Here is a 20,207-nt window from a genome sequence, read left to right on the forward strand (position 1 = left end):
AACAGGAAAGACCAACATGTACCTTTTTTAAAATCATCTGCTTTCTGTTTTGTTGCTGTTCTTGCTGACTGAGGTGGTTTTATGCTCTCCTGCTATGCCCTTCCAGACAATAACACAAACCTAACAGTTTTTCCAATAAAATGAAGTGATTTTGAGTGCTGAAAAGAACATTGAATAAGACAGCACTTCATCTGAATGTACAAACGAATATAGCAGGATTTTACTGTATCCCAAATACAGGATGATTACACTATGAAGCTATCCTGTAGCTCATTATTTAAAGTTAAGCAATGCCAAAAAAGAGGATATATTAACTTCTTGTATCGGCCTCCCTGTCTTTGCTCCTTGTATGGTCACTATAGAACAAAGAAGGCAAGCAAGGCAAACCCTGTCAGCAAGTGAGTCATTTTACTTATCTGAGGCATTTATTTTGGGATGGGGTGAATCACTGTCTAGAAGCACTCATCTCTTTCTGTTGTAATACCTTAAGTACTAACTTTTCAATTGCTATAGCTACAACAAATGAAACCTAGCCTAGTCATTTCTCCAGTGAGCTGGAAGGATCCTAATTAGGGTTGTATGCCAAGCATAGGATACAGGCATGGAAACCTTACCCTAAGAGAGCAACAATAGAAACATGCTACATTGTTTACTACAGTTAATCACACATTTTAAATAAAATGGGTCTCAGGGGAATTTGGATTTTCAGGCTTTAAACTATTTAAATCTTTAAATGTGATATAGCCCTGAAAAGGCTCAATATTAATTTGTTACATGAACTATGGCTATTACACTTAAAAAATTTATTAGGAAGTAAAATACATTAAAGTTGAGTTTCTTTCAGTTTGGAATTATCTGTTTGGCACGATCCAACCAAATGGCTAAGCAGAAATTATATGGTCTGTATGAAAAACTGTACGAAAAACTTTCTTAAATCCTCACAGATTTAAGGAGAAGAAAAACAGCCATGAAAACCTTGAAGAAAACATCATTGTGTGAAATTCCTAGCAGGGACAGCATTTGGAAGCTTGGAAGGGACCTCAGGAGGTTTCTAGCCCAACCTCCTGATCAAAGCAGGGTCAGATACAAAGCCAGCCCAGAATATTCAAGGCCTTGTCAGCTGTTGAGAGCCTCCAGGGATGGAGCCTGTACAGCCTCAGTGGCCTCTCTCTCTGCATTGGCTTTTCCTTCTATCCAGCTGGCATGTCTCCTGGTTCAGGTGAGCCCCTTGTTTCTCACCATGCAGCACTGACGAGCCTGGCTCTGTCTCTTGGATACCCTCCCCAGAGGCTGGGGCAGGCTGCTATGGGAGCCCCTGGACATGTCCATCACCCAGGCTGAACAAACCCAGCTCCCTCAGGCATCTGCTCTGACCATCCTGGTGGCCTCTGCTTGGTCCTTCCCCAGTGTGTTGATGTCTGACTGGAATTTGGGGGTCAGAGGTGGAGGCAGTGTTGTGCTGCAGAATATGGAGTGAACAGAGGGGTATAATCTCTTTCCTCAGTCACCCAGCTGTGCTCCTCTTGGTGCAGCCCCAGCCCTAACCTGGCTTCCAGGGCCCACTGCTCAGTCCTGAGACTGAATTGGCAACCACATCTTCATTCTTAATATAGTTTATGAAGGAAAATTAATTATTTCATATGGTAAACCCTTGCACAAAAGCCTCATAGAAGCAACACTGAGATATAAATTTACCATAGCAATTATAGTTATTTATGAGTATGTGGTTTCTAATTAAAGGTGTTTAAATCCATACAAATTTCCACTGGTTTGACAGACCTGCATTATTCTGGTAATAGGTGACATGACCTCACAGAACTACACTTTTCATCTTTTAGGTACATTTGTGAGGCTAACTTGGAAACTTAAACTGAAGTGCTTTACACACAAAAACACTCATTCCCCTCCTTTTCCCACCAGTATAGAATGGTAAATACTATGCTATGAAAGCATTTTGTACCAAAGTTCAAGACTGAAAAAACGGAAGGCGAAGAATATTTGCAGAACACCTAAGAATAGCTGTTGAAAAGAAAATCAGAATTTATATACCTTTATATCTTAACAGCAAGAAACAGAGTAACACCACTAAGTTAGACTGTAAACAGTGTGCAGAAGAAAAGTGATCTATTTGTCCCCCAAATTGTCATGAATGTTTTCCTGATTCATGCTTTCAGTCCTATCACTGATATTTTGATTATTTTTGCACAAAGAATCTCTTCAATAATTGGTCCCTAAAAAGTGATTTAAAAGCTTTTTTTCCTTGATGATTATAATAAATCTATTAATTTAAAATTCAAATTATGAGGTCTGATCCTCTTTAAAATATGTAAATTAAATCACCAAAAGTTAGACTGTATGAAGGTTGGGAGGGAAGTGAAATTAAATTACGCTAAGTCCTTCCACTATGCATTTCCACCCATTAAAATATAAGTATCTCTTTAAGATCCTTATGCTTCATAGTGTAAGGATGTTTTGTAGTAATAGCAGCATCACAGCAAGAGTGTGCTTCTCTGCATTCTCCACTGTAACTCTGTCCATTCACCCAGCCCAGGTCTCACCCAACCACCTGAGATACTGGTGCCAGTCTGGTCACAGAAAAAAGGAGAGCAATCCTGTCTAGGCACTGCCCAATTACCTCTCTGGGGAAAAATGTTAAGCCTTTGCTAAACTGGAATACTGCGATGAACAAAATAAGTGAGACTAATCTTTTCACAGGCTGCCAGCACTGGGAACTGACATAAACAAATATAAATTAGTACTGCGGTGATGAAAAAGCAAACTGGAAAAAAACCAGAAACTCTGGCCTGTGCAATCATATAAATGCTACCTGCAGAATGCTATCAACTTCCACAGCACAGCAGATAGGATTCTGCTCCTCAAAAGAGATCCAGAAGTAAACTAATGATTTTTGTATGGACAATTTTTACCCAGTCAGAAGAATCTGATTAGGAATCATGAGACATTAGCATGGGTCCTTCTACCCTGAATAAGAAATTGAAACTAATTGTAGTAAAACATTCAGAACAATAAATTAAATAGAAGCTCTTGTGTCACCTTGGTTTGTTTGGAGGAAGCTGTCGACTTGGTCGTCTGATGGACTGGTTCGGCTGTACCTTCATGGAAGTTCTGGGAGAAGATCGAGCAAAGGGGTCTGGTGCTGGAGGCTTCTTGGGTATTTTTTTCACCAGTCGGCTCACCCATTTCTGCTGTTCTTCTGTAGAATTAGCTAACAGTAGTAGATTCTTTGCCGTAGAAATATCATAGTACACTGTAATAAGATTTTAAAAATAAAAATTAGTATCTTTATTATTCTAAACATGGCCCCACATCAAAAATTAGCTGTCAGATTAGCATACTCTCATACTTGAAGCAGAGAAATCAGCAGAGAGGTCAAAACTAAAATGAACCAGTAGGTTTCCTGGATGCTGACAGTGCCGCCTCCTTATATTTCAAGAGTAACAACTTAGTACTGTGGAAGATACACATTCAAGTGGAAGAAAACACGGGTAATCCAAAGAGGTGTGACTGAGACTAAGAAATTATATGATGTTGAGTCACAAGGAGCAGCCTTCACCAAATGTAACCCCTTCCATAGCGCTGTTGTTTCCCACAGCGGAGCACAAAACACAGCGTGAGCACTTTACAGCCACCACGCTCTGCTGCACAGGGATGACAACTCAACAGGCACATGCACACCACAGCCACGTGCCATGAACTCAGAGCAGAGTGACCCTCATGGAGACACCCTTGGAAAGGGGCTGATGGCCACGTACTAATAAAAGACAAACCAGCCTTTATGTTTAGTTGGTGTCAGACCATTACTAGAATCCTCTGATCTATTAGAATGCCTTGTGACTCCAGCACTATCTGCATATTCAAATACTTGCTGTTTACCTTTGCAAGGCGCTATAATCTCTTCCTTTTTATCCATGTGATCTTTGTGACATTTGATATGGCAGCGGCGACATTCCAGAGCAGGAGGAGGTTTGAACATGTGCCACAGGGGCTTCATACAAGCTTCACAATTGGTTGGGAAGTGGTAAAGAGTAGGTATGAACTCATGTCCTTTGTGACAAATGTAATTTGACTTCTCTCCCATGGGCTCTACAGGAAATTCCTGTTCCTTTTTGCTCTCTCCTTCATTAGCATATAGGATCTAGAATGAAAGCAAAATAATCTCAATACTCCTAGTTGGCAAATATAAATTCACAGTTATTATCTAAATACAAAGATTGAAGAAGTACACTAGGAATGATTTTTCAATGATTTTTTAGTAAATATTTCATTAGACAATCATTTTGACAATGTCTGAAATGCCATGTCTGTTACACTAGAAACATTAATTTGCTAATAAATACCTGGAATATCCTAGGAATTTCCTTGGAATCTGCTCTGTACACATCAGTCTGAGTGACTGGTCGGACATGGAAGAGTTTGCTATAGGAAATTGTTTCAATAAGGACAAAAATTAATGTTACCACAATGACAAATGTGACAGATTAAGTTAGGCTACAACATACCACATTTAAGGTTTAGAACCACTGAAGATTGGTCAAATTCGTACAGATTTCTAATCACTTGGTAAAGCCCTGTCTTTCAACCCTGCACATGAACAAACCCTAAATAAAAATTGACAAGCATCTGTCTATATTTGCAAAAGCACTGAGAAACCATCATTGTGTGACTTTAATGGCTGCTGGCATGCTTCCAACACAATCCTGTCCCCATGCTCTGAATAGCCAGATTCTGCATTTATTAAGAAAATAAATTAACTATATAACCCACCTGTAAGGCCGTGTTGTACGAGAAAATACATGAATATTGAAAATGATATCTGCTCTGTTACAGTTTTCATTACATGCTTTGCACCCAAGTGTGTGTGAGGAAGGTCTAGCTGAGCTAGTGGGTGCACTTCAGTGACACCAGGGCTCAGGGCAACTCTCTAGATGAGTCTGAGCACCACACTGAGCACTGGTGTTCCTGCACCAGTGCCTAAAACAAACCCCACTGTGCGCCACAGTGGGTGCAGCTCTATAGTTCAGATTAAAAAAAAATCATCTCCCATGTGATGTTGTGCCCCCAGACTGGACCTCAACAGGCCCTTTGGTCACAGTTCCAACAGTTCACCTACAAATCAGAAGAAGGAAACACACATGGCAATACTTACTCTATATCCAATACCATATGGGGATTAGACTGTTCTTTATCTTGTTCGCTGTCATAGAACAGGATCTTCTTGCTGCTTACAATTACATACTGTAAAGAGACAAAAGGATAAAACATGTTTTAATCCAGCTCATCACAGATGTCAAATATGTCACAGCAATTATCTATCACATATGTTGTAGCAATATTTTTATACAATTTCATTAAATGGTACCTACATGGAAAATATACTAAGTCCATGCCAAGGAATTCATTGCATAACAAACAAAATTCAGATTATCTGATAAATCAAGTTATATTATCAGATTAACTGATTTTTAAACATATTTAAATATCTATGAAGAAACAAAACTGAAAGCCAGGAAGAAAGTAAGATATAAGCTTTTCCTTTCTGTTTTATTGATTTAATTTCCACTTGGACTGGTAGAGACAGTAACTGCCATCCTCTGCCTATTTCATGTGTGCAGGTGACAACTAATAGGAATCATACTTTAAAATATCACTATTATACTTACTAGAATAGCTAGCAATCTTCACTAAAAAGCTAATTACCTAAAAGATGTCCTACTTCCAGAATTTTGCCTAGAATTAACTGTATGGCAGCAGTAAGGAAATTTGTATGAAAATGTGTATGTTACATTTTGGGTAAAGACTCATCAAAGGGGTTACTGAGAAGCAGTAAACAAATGAAGGCTGAACAAGGCAGGAAGAGTAGGTTTTAGTCTTATCTCCTAAATAAAGAAATTGTCAAGAACACCTGTTTCTAGACTCTGCCTAATTCCAGCTGTGTAATACTGCTGGGAATGCTTATGGCATGTATAAACATTTGAAGATCATGAATGACTGTTCTCACCTCTGGCTATACAAAGAGGTGTCTTAAACTACTGCAATTGTCTTAAGCTGCTCCTCTCAGATGTAGGCATTACCAGTTAACATATTTTATACATTTAAGTAATGAGAAAACTCATATAAAAGAAAAACTGAAGTGTTCAAAACCTACAGTAAGTTTAAAGTTGAACCTACGCATGAAACAAAATCATAAATCTGGTTTTCTTACCTTTTTAACCCATCCAAATTTTTTAGTGTTATTTCTAACAGGCATTGATAGCCAGCCTTCCAATCTGGATTCTGAAAAAGAGATATGTATCAAAGAACAGACAAAATTTTTTTGAAAGTACTGTGCATTTTAAAAGCTATTGAACATCAATAATAAAGCAAGAGAGCAAACATGAGAAGATGAACTATTTAACAGTATGAGATCTTGCAAAGTTTACCATGGTAAATGTTCAGGAATACATTAAATAATGTACCACTGAATACAGCCAATAACCAGCAATGCAATGACAAAGAAGTAGTAGACACAAGTAGGAAGGGGAAGAACAAACTTACAATTATAGCACACACATTCCCTTTAGTAGTTTTTTCAAGTCTTAAAAGCCTTATGTCAATTGACTGTTACCTTTTACAACAGCATCTAAAGATATTAGTACAAACCACACAATATCCAATTCAAGACCAAAAAAAAGGCAAATTACCACCACAAATAACCTATATACCCTATATGCTGGGGAAAATGCCAGTTTAACATTCTAATTCATAATTTTTGGTCTGTAAATTTTTCTTTTCTCTAATTATGCCTGTATCTCCTAGGCTTTCTAAACCAAAATAAGTAATTTTTGGCTAACCTTTAGGCCTTGCCTGAACTCAACTGCCCTTTCACACGCTTGCAGTATTTTATATTACACTGGCACATTTGTCAGATTTGATTTATCAAGAGTATGGAGAGCTCAGCTGTTGTTTGACACACACATTTCAGTAGTCACCAAAAGCTTAACAGGATCACACTTTCACAGTGCTTGGTAATACATAGGAACACATACCCTTCCACCCTATTTTTGTAGCTGCACATAACACAAGTCTTTCTTCCCCCTATGTTTTATTAAGGGGAAATACTTAATTGCAATAAAATTTCTCTAATGAGTTTCCTACCCTAGCAGATAACCTCTACTGGCTGCTGAGGAACCTCCAAGTCAAAAATAGTGAAGTGTTAAGCATTAACAAAGACAAAACCATGGAACAAGCAGAAACATACTGCAAAATTACAAAAACTATTTTCCTTCTCATCAGAGGACATTTGCAGGTTCCTGCCCATGTTTAACACAGTGTAACAATAATTACTAGATATTCATAGAATTCTTTTTGTGTTAGAGAGACTTAAAGCAAGATACACAGATCCACACTGTCTTCAATGCTACCAGCAGTGCTGTTGGTGACCTATTTTAATACACATATCAAGTACATGAAACAGTTCTGTAACATTTGTTTTGCCTCAAACCTTCTACCTTATATTGTTCCTTTCAACTACACCTCATAGAAAGTGTAACAAGCATAACGTTGATGCAAACAAATAGTCTACCCCATATTCAGGAAGCACAAGTAGAGCAAAAACATGAATATTTCTCCTATTTCCTAAAATATGATTTTCCTATTTTTCTCTGTAACCTGTAATACAGATTAAATTAGATAAAATGAGAGCTTCTCATTATACTTCTTCACTTCTGGTGTCCATTCAATACTAACAGATCAGAAAAAGGGCAGAATATTCCAAACTTCTCAAAATACATGCTTATAAATACTACGAGGGGAGAAACAACAGAAGACACTATCCTACCTCAAATCTTTTGTAATTATATCAGCAAAAAATCTCATCTTAGCTATAATTTTTATTTTAGAACAAAGCAAATCCATGCACATATCACAACAGCAGCTAGCAAGTAAAAAATATATGTATGCATGTAGGTTTTCTTTCATTAGAAGCTTCAAAGCAAAAACCAGAGAATGAGAAAAATAGAGGAAATGCATTATTCTTTACTCTAGTTTGATGAAGTAATGTCAAAATACCAAAAGAGGTTCTATGTTCAGTGGAAAGGTATTCACACTTTAAAGGAACCTCATGTGAAATACAGAAATTTGAATGCAATAAAAAACCTACTTCTAACATTAACACTAAACAGAAGCTTTGTTAAAAGAGTGTATGTGTAGTCATATAAAATGAATATAGAATTAATAAAACAGGGCCTTATCATTCATAATACACTTTTAAGGCAAAACAATGTCATATTCAGGACAATTAATTTCTACAAGAAGATCATATATATTTAGATGTGAGGAGTTAGATGTTTCCACACTTCACTTAAACACAAATATTTGAGGTTTTGGTGTCCAGTACCTTAGGGTCATACAGAGAGCTGCAGATACTGTGTAGAGGCTATCTTGAAAACAAGCCATAAGGCTCATTTATTCAATGCTTCAATAAACATGGTGGGTTTATAACTGTCAGCAAGCATTTGCAAACATTTAGAGAAAACAGGCCAGTTATTTGTTCATGCAAACTTTCTCATGTTTTGATGGCAATGTTTACTGCTGCTGCAGCAGTAAACAGCATGTTATCTGCCAGATTTGGTTTATGTTTCTTTCACTATGTATTAATAGTATTAGTTCTGAAACAGAGAAAATGACACAATAAGAACAAAAGCAAATGGTTCTCAGGGATATCACCTGTGCTATCAACTTCTGTAGGGCTGTGGGAACAAGACAAAGGTTCTTCCTCTGAGTCAGAATCGGAATCAAGAAGCATGCGAGAACTGGAAGGCTTAGTGGCAATACTGACAGAGGTAGAAGAGTGCTGATAGGTAAAGGACATGGATTCCATAGTGTGGGATTGAGTGATATGGACTAAACATAAAGCATAAAGGAGGAAAAGTAGAAAGAAGTCAAAATAGAATCTCTAGGAGAGTATTAGTTTTACATTTTATCACATACACACAGTAATTGCAAAGTAACCACCAAAATAAAGTGAAAAAAATATTCAGTTCTAATGGAGCACAACAGAATTAAAAAGAACAACTTCTTTAAATAAATGTAAGGTGAAGTATTACAACAGACAGATTTAATTAGCAGGTGAGCAAGTGATCACTATCAAAGGATCGATAAGATGGTAGAAATAGATGAAGATGAGAATCACAGAATCATCAGACCATCAATTTAATACTCCAGTTTCTATGGAAAAACAGTGGTATAAACCCAGTTAATGTAAAAATATTAATAAAATTAACATACCAGGGAATCCATCATCTGCCTCAGCCTCTCCAGGTCCACTGCCTATGCTACTGTTGTCCAGCCCAATGTGCAGTGACTGCAGCTGGGAACGAAGCTGTTCAATGTCACTGTCTTTGCTGTCCAGAGTCATCTGCAATTCAATCCGTATCTGACTCTCTTCTGCTATTTGCTGCAGGAATAAATTGCAAGATTTCCTATTATCACAATATTTGGTTACTCAGAGAAAATTATGCAGAATTTGTAGCCAATCTCTCTATATATTCTGTGTATTTCTTCTGGTTGGGGAAATTCAGAAATAGAGATTGGATATGTTACCCTAAAGTCTCTATCAATAGTAAGATTTTACAGAAAATACCGCAATGTTTATATTTACAAAAGGATCTTACTGCCTGCATTTCGTTTATTTCCTTCTGATATTTGATCATCATCTGGGTTAACTTTTCTCGTTCAGACTTCAGTTCCATATGCAGCTTCCTATTCTCCTTTTCCTTCCGCCGTACATCAGTGTCAGCTCCACGTTTGACTGGACCCTTCCGATTCATGATTTCAGCCAATTTATTCACAGCCTTCCCGTGAGAAAGAAAAAAGTGACAAAAACCACACTAATAAATACACAGAGTTACGTTGTGAAGAAATAAAGTCTTCTCTCCGTCTATAATCAGGCACAAACTAAGACCTCTGCAATCCAGTACTACAAGCTTGCTTTAATTCAATGTATTACACAAAATATAAAATAGGTAATGATGCCCTTTTTACTTGAAGCAAGCATTAGCTGTGTGAGCCCTTTCACTCATTTAAATAATTCCTTCCATTTTCACTAGCTAGACCCAAAATATGTCTTTGTATTAAAATGCCACTTGTTCTAAAAAACAATCTAGATTAAAATCAGAAATGTATTTAGAGAACTTGTAGAGGCATGTAAATCAAGACTGAAACCAGTAACTCATCAAATCATTTGACAGAAATGAAGGCTTTTGCTGGTGAACTGCATCTGGATAGAAGTTCCTCTATTATGAATCATAAGGATCCAGTTTCACTACACTGAAAGTCTACTTAGAAGAAGGGAAAAAAAACCCAAAATACTTTCTTTCAGAGCAAAAACAAATAAAGCAATACTGGTATATATCAATAGTTTATAGCAGAAAGTATTCTATTAAAAATTATTTGATTCATGAACACTGTGTCTACATGCATTTGAATATATTTGCTTACCTGGGTTTTTAACGTTCTTTCATTCAACAACTGTTTCTCAAATTGTGCTTTAATATTTCCTACATTTGCTTCTTCTTCTTTAAGCTTTGTAATTTCTGTAGCAAGGTAATTAAAAGAAAATCTATGAAAATTCATGACAAACACATATAGTACTATTAAAGAACAAATCTAGTTTAAATTTAAATCACATTTTGTTCAGGGATTACATACGTTCTTGTGCTTCCTTCAGTTTATTGTTTAGTTCTTCTTTCTCATTAGCAAGGTTAGCCACATCACTAGTTAGTGTCCTATTTGCTTCCTCCAACTAAAAAAAAAAAAAAAAAAAAAAAGAAAAGAAGGAAAAAAGGACATGTGACCATGTAACAAAACTCATTTGGCAAACAAAGCAGCATTACAAGAAAATGCTGCAGAGTGAGACCAGGATAAGGGTAAGAGGACTTGCAGAAGAAAGAATGGTCAGAGAAATGCATGGAAGAAACACAGTAAGAGATTCTTGAAGTTCAATCATAAGACATAAATATTTTTAAAACATTAGGTATATTTGTATATCTCTAAATCTGCTAAAGAGCAATGGATAACTCAAACTGCAAATAAAGCTCACATACAACCTCTACCAAAATTATAGATCATGTAACTCACTGAGGCTATGGTGGCATCTTTCTCAGTAAGTTCCTGTTTATGCCTCGCCATCATCTCTTTAATCTCCAGCTCTTTCATAATCTTCTCTTTTTCCAAATCAGAGTACTGTTCTTCAGCAATGGAACGGGCAAGTTGTTCTGAATCTGCTTTTGTCAAAGTAATCTCTAGCTGAGCAGCCAAGGAATCTCTGCAAATTATTGATATACACTTTTAACTTTAAAATGGGTAGGTTAGGGAGGGGAGGGGAGGAAAGAAAACAACAAAAAGCCATCCTGATCTTTTAGGCACTAGTAATCCAACTAGCAAAACCTACCTCTCATCCTGTAACTCTTGTATCTTTTGCTGCATTTCTTTACAAATTTTGGTCTTTTCCTCACATTCTTCTTTAAGTTCTCGAACTTGTGTCTTATAGAGAGTCTAGAATTTAAAGTTGGAAAGAAAATCATGTGATTTCTATACTTTTAAAGGTCCACAAAATTTATACAAGTTGACATGGTACGCAGTTCCTTAATCACACTAATTAGAGTATAATTGTGCAATGCCTTCTTGAAACTTATCTAAATGTCACCATGATTCACAAATGTGCTTTGGTTATTTTACTTTGTTGTTTTTCCTTTTTTTTTTTTGTATATTTGTGAATGGGTAGATCTATGACTTTCATTTTCTTTGTTTGTATACATACTGCTAAGGATATTCTAAATGGGAAAATAACTATTTTATACAAAATCAGAAGTATCAGAAGCAGAGAAAATACTTAATTTCTTTTTCTCTACTATTTTAAATATTTGTCTGATGTAATTAGGCATGTGGAGTTTAGATTCCAATCACACATATCCATGAAACCAATATGACAGTTAAAGAACCAAGGGAAATACAGGAATAAGGGAAGAACCAATTAGAAAATAATTTGAAATTCAAAATTTCATGGAATCAATATGAATTTAGAACTCTGAAGAAAATGAAAGAAACATTATATTGCTCTGTCCATTCAAATGACTGACTACAGGACAAGTGAACAGATGACACTAAGTGTACTTACTGCAGGGATTTCAAGACAGATTGTCTCTCTGGCCCATCTACAGCAGTCAACTGACCTCTATGCTCCCTTTCTTTCCTTTAATATGTGTAACATTTTCATCTATAAAATTTTAGGTAGGCCTTCTCTTCACTGACCTAAATCCACAAGGAAATCTTAATTTTCCGTTAATATTGAAACAAGCCTTTTGGCATCTCATGCAATGTGACTGGCTGTGCACTGTTAATAAAATCTAACCTCCACTTGCCAGTGATGATTTTTAAGTATCCTACCTATTTATTCTGGTGCACCTTGCCACAATAAATGAAAAACTCCAACAGATAACTACCAAGTTTGGTCGTAATGCAAAATTTCCTTCTGAGCTGTAGATGCACATGTATTGTCACATCACATGAGAATACAATTCTCTCTACCATACCATGGAAAAGGCTTAAAAACATGCACGAGATTATTCACAATGTGGAAAAATTAGTTGCTTGACTCCTCCCTCTGAGCTCCCCCACAAAGCTGTGACATTTCTCAACATGATCAAGATCAAGGCAGCAGACAACGCTGGAGACAGGCACAAGAAAAACCAGTAGCTTTGGGTTACAGATGTGAAACATCTGATGGCTGAGGGGGAAGAAGAAAAGCTAACATACTCAGTAAACAGATTAATATAAAAATAAACCAGCATAAAACATACTGAGAAATATTGTTCAGCTTCGAGCTGGTCTTGAAGCTCTTTCATTTGTCCATCTGCATCTTGACGTTCCCTAGAAAGGAAGAACATGCTTTAAAGATATGAAGATATTCCAAAGCAGTAAACAGAAAAGACAGCATTCACACTCTTGAGATCTCCAGCAATTTCTTGACCTAAGTATCATCAACTATTAAACCTGAAGCTTCCTCTGGGTACCAGATATCTTTTTCACTTGTACAGCTGAGAATACTGCACTCATAGCAAGTCAGTTTAATACTGCTAACACACTAACTACAACAGTGTCACAAAGTTTAACTGGTAAGAGACACTGATAAAGTAAACAGCCACCAACAGAATCTAATTTCCATGTAAAATGTCACTGATCTGATTGGTTGTTTTGAGTCTCCTTTTTGCTAGAGCACAGTCTGTGAATGTCTGTATTCCTTGACGTGCATATTTTCTTGAATTCATCTGTTATTTAAACAACAGTCAGCTCCATAACACAGAAATGTAGCAGAAAAGACTTCTGCCAGTGTTCCACATTATGGCCACCTTCTACATGACTAACTGCATCTTGCTGACAAAAGGCAAAGCACAGGGAGACAAAACATCCAAGTCATAAAGAAGCTAGGATTGAGATTCATCTGATACGTGTGGTAATCTGGTCTTTTCATTCACAAGAAAGTTCTTTATGTAAAAAATAACATTGTTTCTTTCCTTAGGTGCAAATACTACTTGTAAGACCTTGAAGAACCACTGACACTCCTATCTGAAGGACCAACAGATGCGTTTAAAGATCTGTAGTACAAGGTATTTCCAATGGTTATGCTTGGTAGCTCTGTAGCGGTATTAATTTCCAACTCTGGTAAGCTCTCCTAGACTAATAATTCCAGTAACTTTCCTCTTCACTGAAGTCCTACATCATTAAAAAAAGTACCTAGGCCTCCAGTTAAATAAGTGTTTCTCTGAAGTTTTCAGACCCATATTTAAGCTGTGTTTTCCAAGATTTTCTGGATAATAAACACCTTTTGATACAAACCTATACACTGCTGAATCACTAGGGCAAGTCAAAATTAGAGTCACTGTAAATTATTTTAAAGAACAATTAAGTTTTGCACTGTAGAATAGCCTATTCTTTGCAGCAACTTTTAAAATTAATTTTGCTCCCAGCTTTTGTTCCAAAAATGTTTCAAATCAGTAACATGACAAAAACATATAGAGCAACTTGCATACTTGCGGAGTTCATTGTTTTGTTTTTCCAGACTTAATTTGATTTCCTGAAGGTGGTTATTCTCCTGTTTTAACTGCTTCTCTGACATTCTCAAGGTGTTGACCTGCTGTGTTTGCATCTTGAGGTCATTTTGAGTGAGACAGCGCTTTTGTGTTTCTTGCTCTATTTTTAATGTCAAGTTTTTTACCTGAAAAAGAAGCAGAAACCTGTGAATTTTACAGATCTACAAAAGAAAACAACATTTAAACAGGAAAAACATTTAAAAAAGGAAGTCTCTAATTGACTTCCTTTACATCTCTTGCTAAATCAAAGCTGCTTCCTGAATAAAGGCATTAGCACACATGAAATTACCTAGTTTTTCCATGTCAATCTCACAGCATTTACCACTATAGAGGACAAACCTTTTAACATGAATAATGCTGAATATTTGAATGAATATTTCAGAAAAATGACACCACATTTCATAAGCAGACTTTTTAAAGTTTCTAAGGCAGAGAAGGAAAACTTTGTTGCCACTTTCATTCACAAATTTTCCTAAATACAGCTATAACAGGAAAAATACTAGGACATGGAAAACATGTTTGACTCAAGACTCCTTTGGTCAGTGCTCCTTACATCTTCACTCAGTATATCCTTCTGCCGAAGGAGCTCATTTATTTTCTGTTGCGATTGTTTGAGATCACAGTCTAACATGGAGCGCTGCTTCTCAGCTTCCAACAGCCGATTTTCTACTTTCTGCTTTAAAGCTCTCTCTTCCAAAAGTTTCTTTTCCATTTCTGTGAAGTAAAAGATGTAAGACATCAGTGAAGTGCAAACAGCAGATTTTGGAGGGCAAAGGGAAGAGGATGTCTACCCTGTACTAACAATAAGCCACATGTTTTTCCTTTTAAAACTGAATAGAAAGACTACTTAGAAGTGATTAATTAAAATTTTCACAGTAGATACACACCCAGAGGCTGCTTTTTCAAGCATTTCTGACAGCTATTTCCTACTTTTGAGCTTCTAGATAACTTTCAGTTTATCTGCAACACCTCTGAGATGAACAAAATGGGTGGAATTTTAAAAATAAAACATTTAAATCTACTGTGCTCTGACTGTGATAATATAAAATCAAAGAGCTGAAGCTGTTTGAGAACCTGATATGCCAGGTAACTCAGCCATTATTACTGAATAATTCTTGCTTCTTTTGAAGATCTGCATGCTCAAAATTTTTGTAAATGTTCTGCAATTGGAAGGACAGGATCTGTAGGTAGCTTTTTAATTAGCTGCAATAAACATAAGCCATTTAATTCAAAAGTAAGAGCTATCTTCTGGATTTTTTTGGCAATTATCCCTCTCTTCAAAGTATTTCAGTTGTCATGAGATGCACCAGAATTTGCATGGTGAAAGATTATATTATCTACTTTGGACAATTCACACCTAAGTCCAACTGTGATGTCAAATACATACCTTTCATGGCTTCAGATTTTGCTTCCTCTATAGACTCATAGATCTTATTTTTGTCTGCTAATCGTGCTTTTGTGGCTTTATGTTCAGCTTCTTCTTGTTCAAGGTTCTGCTGCATAACTTTAAATTTATATGTCATATCTATTTCCATGTTGCTCTTTTCCTGTTAAAATAAAAATAACACTGAAATAAACCATTAAATACACAAGGTTAGTGGCAGAATTTTGAACAACAGTAACATGCTTCTTGGAAGGATGCTTGGAATAGAAGAGAGAGCTCATGCTAAGGAGTTGAGAACTCATTTCCATAAATGTTTCTTTGTGAACACCAAAGTGTTCAAAATATTTACAGTGACATCCCCAGTAGCAAACAATTATAGAATTACTGCCTTAACAACCAACATTCTATAGTAAGAGCAGCCCGAAGATTAAGTTTATTGAAGAAATTTTTCAAGCCTTTTGTTTCAATAACAAATTTGTTTAAAAAATCCTGTTAGCAGAGGCTCTTTTATTTTTGGCAATAATGAGAGTTTAAAAAACCTCCACACAAATGAAATGAAATGAAGCTATTGTACTGTTAAGGTTCACACCGGAGTACATAATTAAGTACTTCAGAAGTAAAATGTATTATGACTGTATGGGAAATGATGTCTTTTTTCCCCCACTTCTCAATTTGGGGAAAAAAAAAAAAGCGGAAAACAAGGCTTTTTTTTTTTTTTGTGTATGTTTGGTTGCAATGTCTCAAGTAATAAAAGTTCAAATTCAAAAATTTTATAAGAATGTAACACCAATGTTCATCTATCAGTGCTGTTACCTTTTCTAAATCTGTAAGCTTTTCCTGCAATTGTCTTTTCTCCATTTCCAGTTTGGCTAATGCACTCTTTCCATTTTTCACTTCTTCTTCGAGGCTAGATATTCGACCTTAAAATTACCAAAATATCAGTAAGGTCAGTGTGTGAAAACAAGACTGTATTTTTATCTATTTAGAGGTAACATTTTTGAAATGTAACAGCTCCTAGTTCTGACTATTAAGAATGTCTCCTTTTAGAGTGATTCTAGAAGTTATCAATAATGTTTTATAGATGTTGCCACACATTTTTTCTTAAATGCTATTCACAATTATATAACATTTTACAAAAAGCACGCTTACCTAGTCACAGTCTGAAACTCAAATAACACTACCCATACCAGAAACAAGAAGCAATCTTAACTTCAGAAGATTTGCAGAAATACCTTGTAAATCACTGATAATCTCTGATCCATGACTTCGATCTCTCCTTTCTGATTCTAGAGCTGACTGAAGATTGAGATACTCCTTCTCCAGTTTGAGTTTTGCATTCTCTAGCAGGCAGTTCTTATCTTGTAGTTCTCTATTATTAATTTCCAGCTGCTGGATTTGCTTTGTGCTTTCTGTCTGGTTCTTCCTTAACCTGGCTGCAGTATCAGACTCTGACCGCAGCAAAGAATTGGCTTCATCCAACTAAGATTGATAAAAACATACTTCAGAAACAATCAAAATATAAAGGCCACTATTTCTACTACAGAATACTAGGTTTTATGGGTTAAAGAAATAAGGAGTATATTTTAAGATTACATTTGAACACCAAAACCTAACAAGAAAGAACAGCTTTTAAAACCCATTTACACATTTCAAATTCCTCCACTGTTACCAAAATCTGTACTTCAAGCACTGATTATTTTAAAATATAAGTATATAAAGTTGACATACCTGTCTTTGTAGTTGACTAATTTTTTCATTGGATATTTGAGAGTTCTGATTCCTCTTTTTTAAATCTTCAAGTTGGTCTTTCAAACTGTTAACTGCAACAAAAACAATTCAACATTGTTAATCACTGTCATGAAAACACTTCAGTTGGAACTATAATTCATTTATTTTAAGTATTAAAAACCCACATCAAAATGGAACCTTCAAGCATGGTTCAACATACCCTCATTTTCCAAATTGCGTTTCTTATCTGCTTCATGTTCTGCTTTCCTCTGGTATTCTGTATTCTTATGCTGAAGAAGAGCCTTCTCTCTCTCTAACTGCCTGACTGCAGACTCTACATTCTTCCTTGAAGTTATCTGGATATATTAAAAAAAACCACACCACTAATGACACACACAGGAGTGGTATTCTTATACGATAAAAACACAGCTCATGCACTCAGTTTAGTCTGTAATGGAGGAAGCCAGTCCATCTGCCTGCTGCAAATACTACGTATCAGAACACGTGGTCAAATCCAGCCCAGGATGTCTATGGCCAGGAGCTTTGCAATTTAAATATTGTTTGATCATCTGGATTTGACAAACCTGGTAGACCTGCCTAAGCAGTCACTCTGGGAGCAGAGAAACATACATGTAAAGGTAAGGTCTTGACATGCACCTGCATGAACCATACATTAAGTTGTGCACAGCCATATCTAAATTTGAAGAAGCAGTAAGGTGCAAAGCAGGGCAAGAAATAGGGTTCTTTTACTAACACCAAACAATCCAAAGCATGGTCTTCCTCCTCTGGAAACACTACTATCACACCTTCAATTTTTAAAATCTGTATGGGATATTTGTGTCACGCTGCCTGCCAAGTTAAAAATATGGTAAAAATCTAGTTCTAGAAAGAAATGCACAGTTACAGTATAGAAAACGTAATGAAAATATTTTAGCAGTGACAACAATTTCATGCTTATGAACACCAAGAAATCAACTAGTGTTATTTGCTATAAAATATACAGCTACTCAAAAGCAATTTGATGTTATTGAAGGGAAAAATCCATGCACAAATGTTAAAGTTCTAATTCCAGTAAGAAATCTACGGCCTTACCTCTTCATCAAGCTCTTTTGCTATCTTCTCTAAACGAACACTTGTAGACCTGAACAAATTTGAAAAATAATTTTAAACCCTGCTGATAATACAGAAATTAGAATGTTTGAATGTGTTTCACTAATTTTATGTAAGGTGTTTTTGTCTCAATAATTTTATGCAAGATATTCTATTTTAAGCAAAAACCTCAAGGACTGGTGAAACCACTAAATAGTGAGATTCTTATATGGAATTAAAGAAAAAAAAAATCTAAACCAACCCCGAAACAACCACCCCGGTAGTCAAAGGAGTAGCGAGAATTAAGCCAGCAACTTACAGTGAGGTCTGCTTGCAGGGTTGGGAATCCCCAAAGTGGATTAAAATGCTTTTAAGCATTCAAAAACAAAAGGTCTAATAAAACATCTTTATAAACATATCAAACATGTTGAAACATTCTCACCTGTACTTCTGTTCTAGTTCATCTTTGGCTTGTAATTCATTACTGAGCTGTTCTTCTAGCTTGCTTAGTTTTTTCTGAAACTGTGTAAAATGTCAAAAAAGCATGGCCCACATATAAAAATATTTTCACAGAAAACAAATGCAATTCAATGAAATAAAAAATAAGGGAAAGCAAGGAAAATTAATTAAATCTTCCAGTACATTATTTTAAAACCATCACTAGAAGGTTGCATCTTTACAAGGTATTAATTCTGATAATTTTAAATATATGGATTTATGGGAACAAAATTTGCTGCATATTGAATTGAACCATCACAGAATTATGTGCCACAGATTGTGAGTCATTAAATTTATATGGGCAAAGAACATTGTTACCGGCCCTTTGTTGTGCTCTGTAGCCAGAGACTTTCCACTGGAGCAGATGGTTTTGGATAGCATTTTCTAAATGAAATGAAAAAATAAAAAAGGGGTGTACATGACCAAATTGGACAATCTTAGACAATATGGCTAAACATGCTCAATGATTTCACATAAAGAAGAATTTCTTAGTCTTACATCTTGGAAGCTAATGGTAACTTTGGAAATGCTTTGGTTTGCTTACTAAAATATTTTTAAGAAATAATTGTGAGTCCAGTACCCAAATATTAATGAAATAAATTATAAATAATAAATTTTGGATTAATCTCATTACTTCAGGCTTTCAAATGCATTTATTTTCCTCCCTTCCTCCTCTTCCTCTACCCCCCAAACATGAAATGTAAAAATGTGGTTTCCAAAACACTTTGTAATTGTTACAATTAGAAGATTTCCACAACAGGAACATTGAAAAGGACATCAAAACCGGAGATTTGTTGCTTGAGAAAATGCAAATAAAATAAGTTGTCAGCAGTGAAATGCAAAATTTTGCCATCTGCATTTACTAACACAACATAAAGCAAACATCATGAATGTGACCATATGTATTTTAAACAGCAGTACCATTTCTATTGAAAGGTGAAGCCTAAAACTATTCATCTATTCATCAATGACAGGAAGGAAGTGGAGTCTAATAAACTTGTGCATTTAAATTTATCTGATCAATACATAATGCATTTCCTTTATGTATTTTTTAAAATTTGAAAAGGAATTGTAAGTTTTAAAAAATGTTAACAATATACTATCTACACTTGAATAATACAAATGTTTAAGTAACATGATGAAGTAAGTGTATGAAAATGCCATTGCTTTTCCTGTCATGCAAATTTAAATTCATTTGTCAATCTTCCAAAGCTGGATAAACATGCTCCATATGCTCCAACTGGAATATGATTTAAACATTCTTTTATCCCTGCAGGTGACAATTTACTTTTTCAAACTCTGAATAAATCAGTCATGAATCATTAATGCAAGTGTGGGACCTTCACAAGAGTAATGCTGTC

The 20,207-nt window shown here is 35.7% G+C and overlaps 1 protein-coding gene across 3 annotated transcripts in view; it reads right to left on the reverse strand.

Annotated features, from left to right (window-relative positions):
* Positions 1-20,207, reverse strand: part of ROCK2 (Rho associated coiled-coil containing protein kinase 2) — a 104,419-nt gene that overhangs the window by 11,875 nt on the left and 72,337 nt on the right. For 2 of the 3 annotated variants that reach the window (XM_053972192.1, XM_053972195.1), the window contains exons 11-32: positions 19,165-19,230; positions 18,791-18,870; positions 18,352-18,400; positions 17,480-17,615; positions 17,260-17,351; positions 16,764-17,010; positions 16,345-16,451; positions 15,535-15,694; positions 14,701-14,861; positions 14,088-14,272; positions 12,858-12,927; positions 11,450-11,553; positions 11,137-11,323; positions 10,708-10,801; positions 10,498-10,592; positions 9,672-9,851; positions 9,286-9,454; positions 6,224-6,294; positions 5,168-5,256; positions 4,359-4,437; positions 3,895-4,156; positions 3,055-3,268 (exon numbers count right to left, since the gene is read on the reverse strand). In XM_053972192.1, coding sequence (XP_053828167.1) covers positions 3,055-3,268; positions 3,895-4,156; positions 4,359-4,437; positions 5,168-5,256; positions 6,224-6,294; positions 9,286-9,454; positions 9,672-9,851; positions 10,498-10,592; positions 10,708-10,801; positions 11,137-11,323; positions 11,450-11,553; positions 12,858-12,927; positions 14,088-14,272; positions 14,701-14,861; positions 15,535-15,694; positions 16,345-16,451; positions 16,764-17,010; positions 17,260-17,351; positions 17,480-17,615; positions 18,352-18,400; positions 18,791-18,870; positions 19,165-19,230 — 2,897 coding nt within the window. The remainder of the gene's footprint in view (positions 1-3,054; positions 3,269-3,894; positions 4,157-4,358; positions 4,438-5,167; positions 5,257-6,223; positions 6,295-9,285; positions 9,455-9,671; positions 9,852-10,497; positions 10,593-10,707; positions 10,802-11,136; positions 11,324-11,449; positions 11,554-12,857; positions 12,928-14,087; positions 14,273-14,700; positions 14,862-15,534; positions 15,695-16,344; positions 16,452-16,763; positions 17,011-17,259; positions 17,352-17,479; positions 17,616-18,351; positions 18,401-18,790; positions 18,871-19,164; positions 19,231-20,207) is intronic. The other variant, XM_053972193.1, reaches the window with a different exon arrangement.

This window comes from Vidua macroura, chromosome 3 (genome assembly GCF_024509145.1).
Source record: "Vidua macroura isolate BioBank_ID:100142 chromosome 3, ASM2450914v1, whole genome shotgun sequence".
NCBI lineage: Eukaryota > Metazoa > Chordata > Aves > Passeriformes > Viduidae > Vidua > Vidua macroura.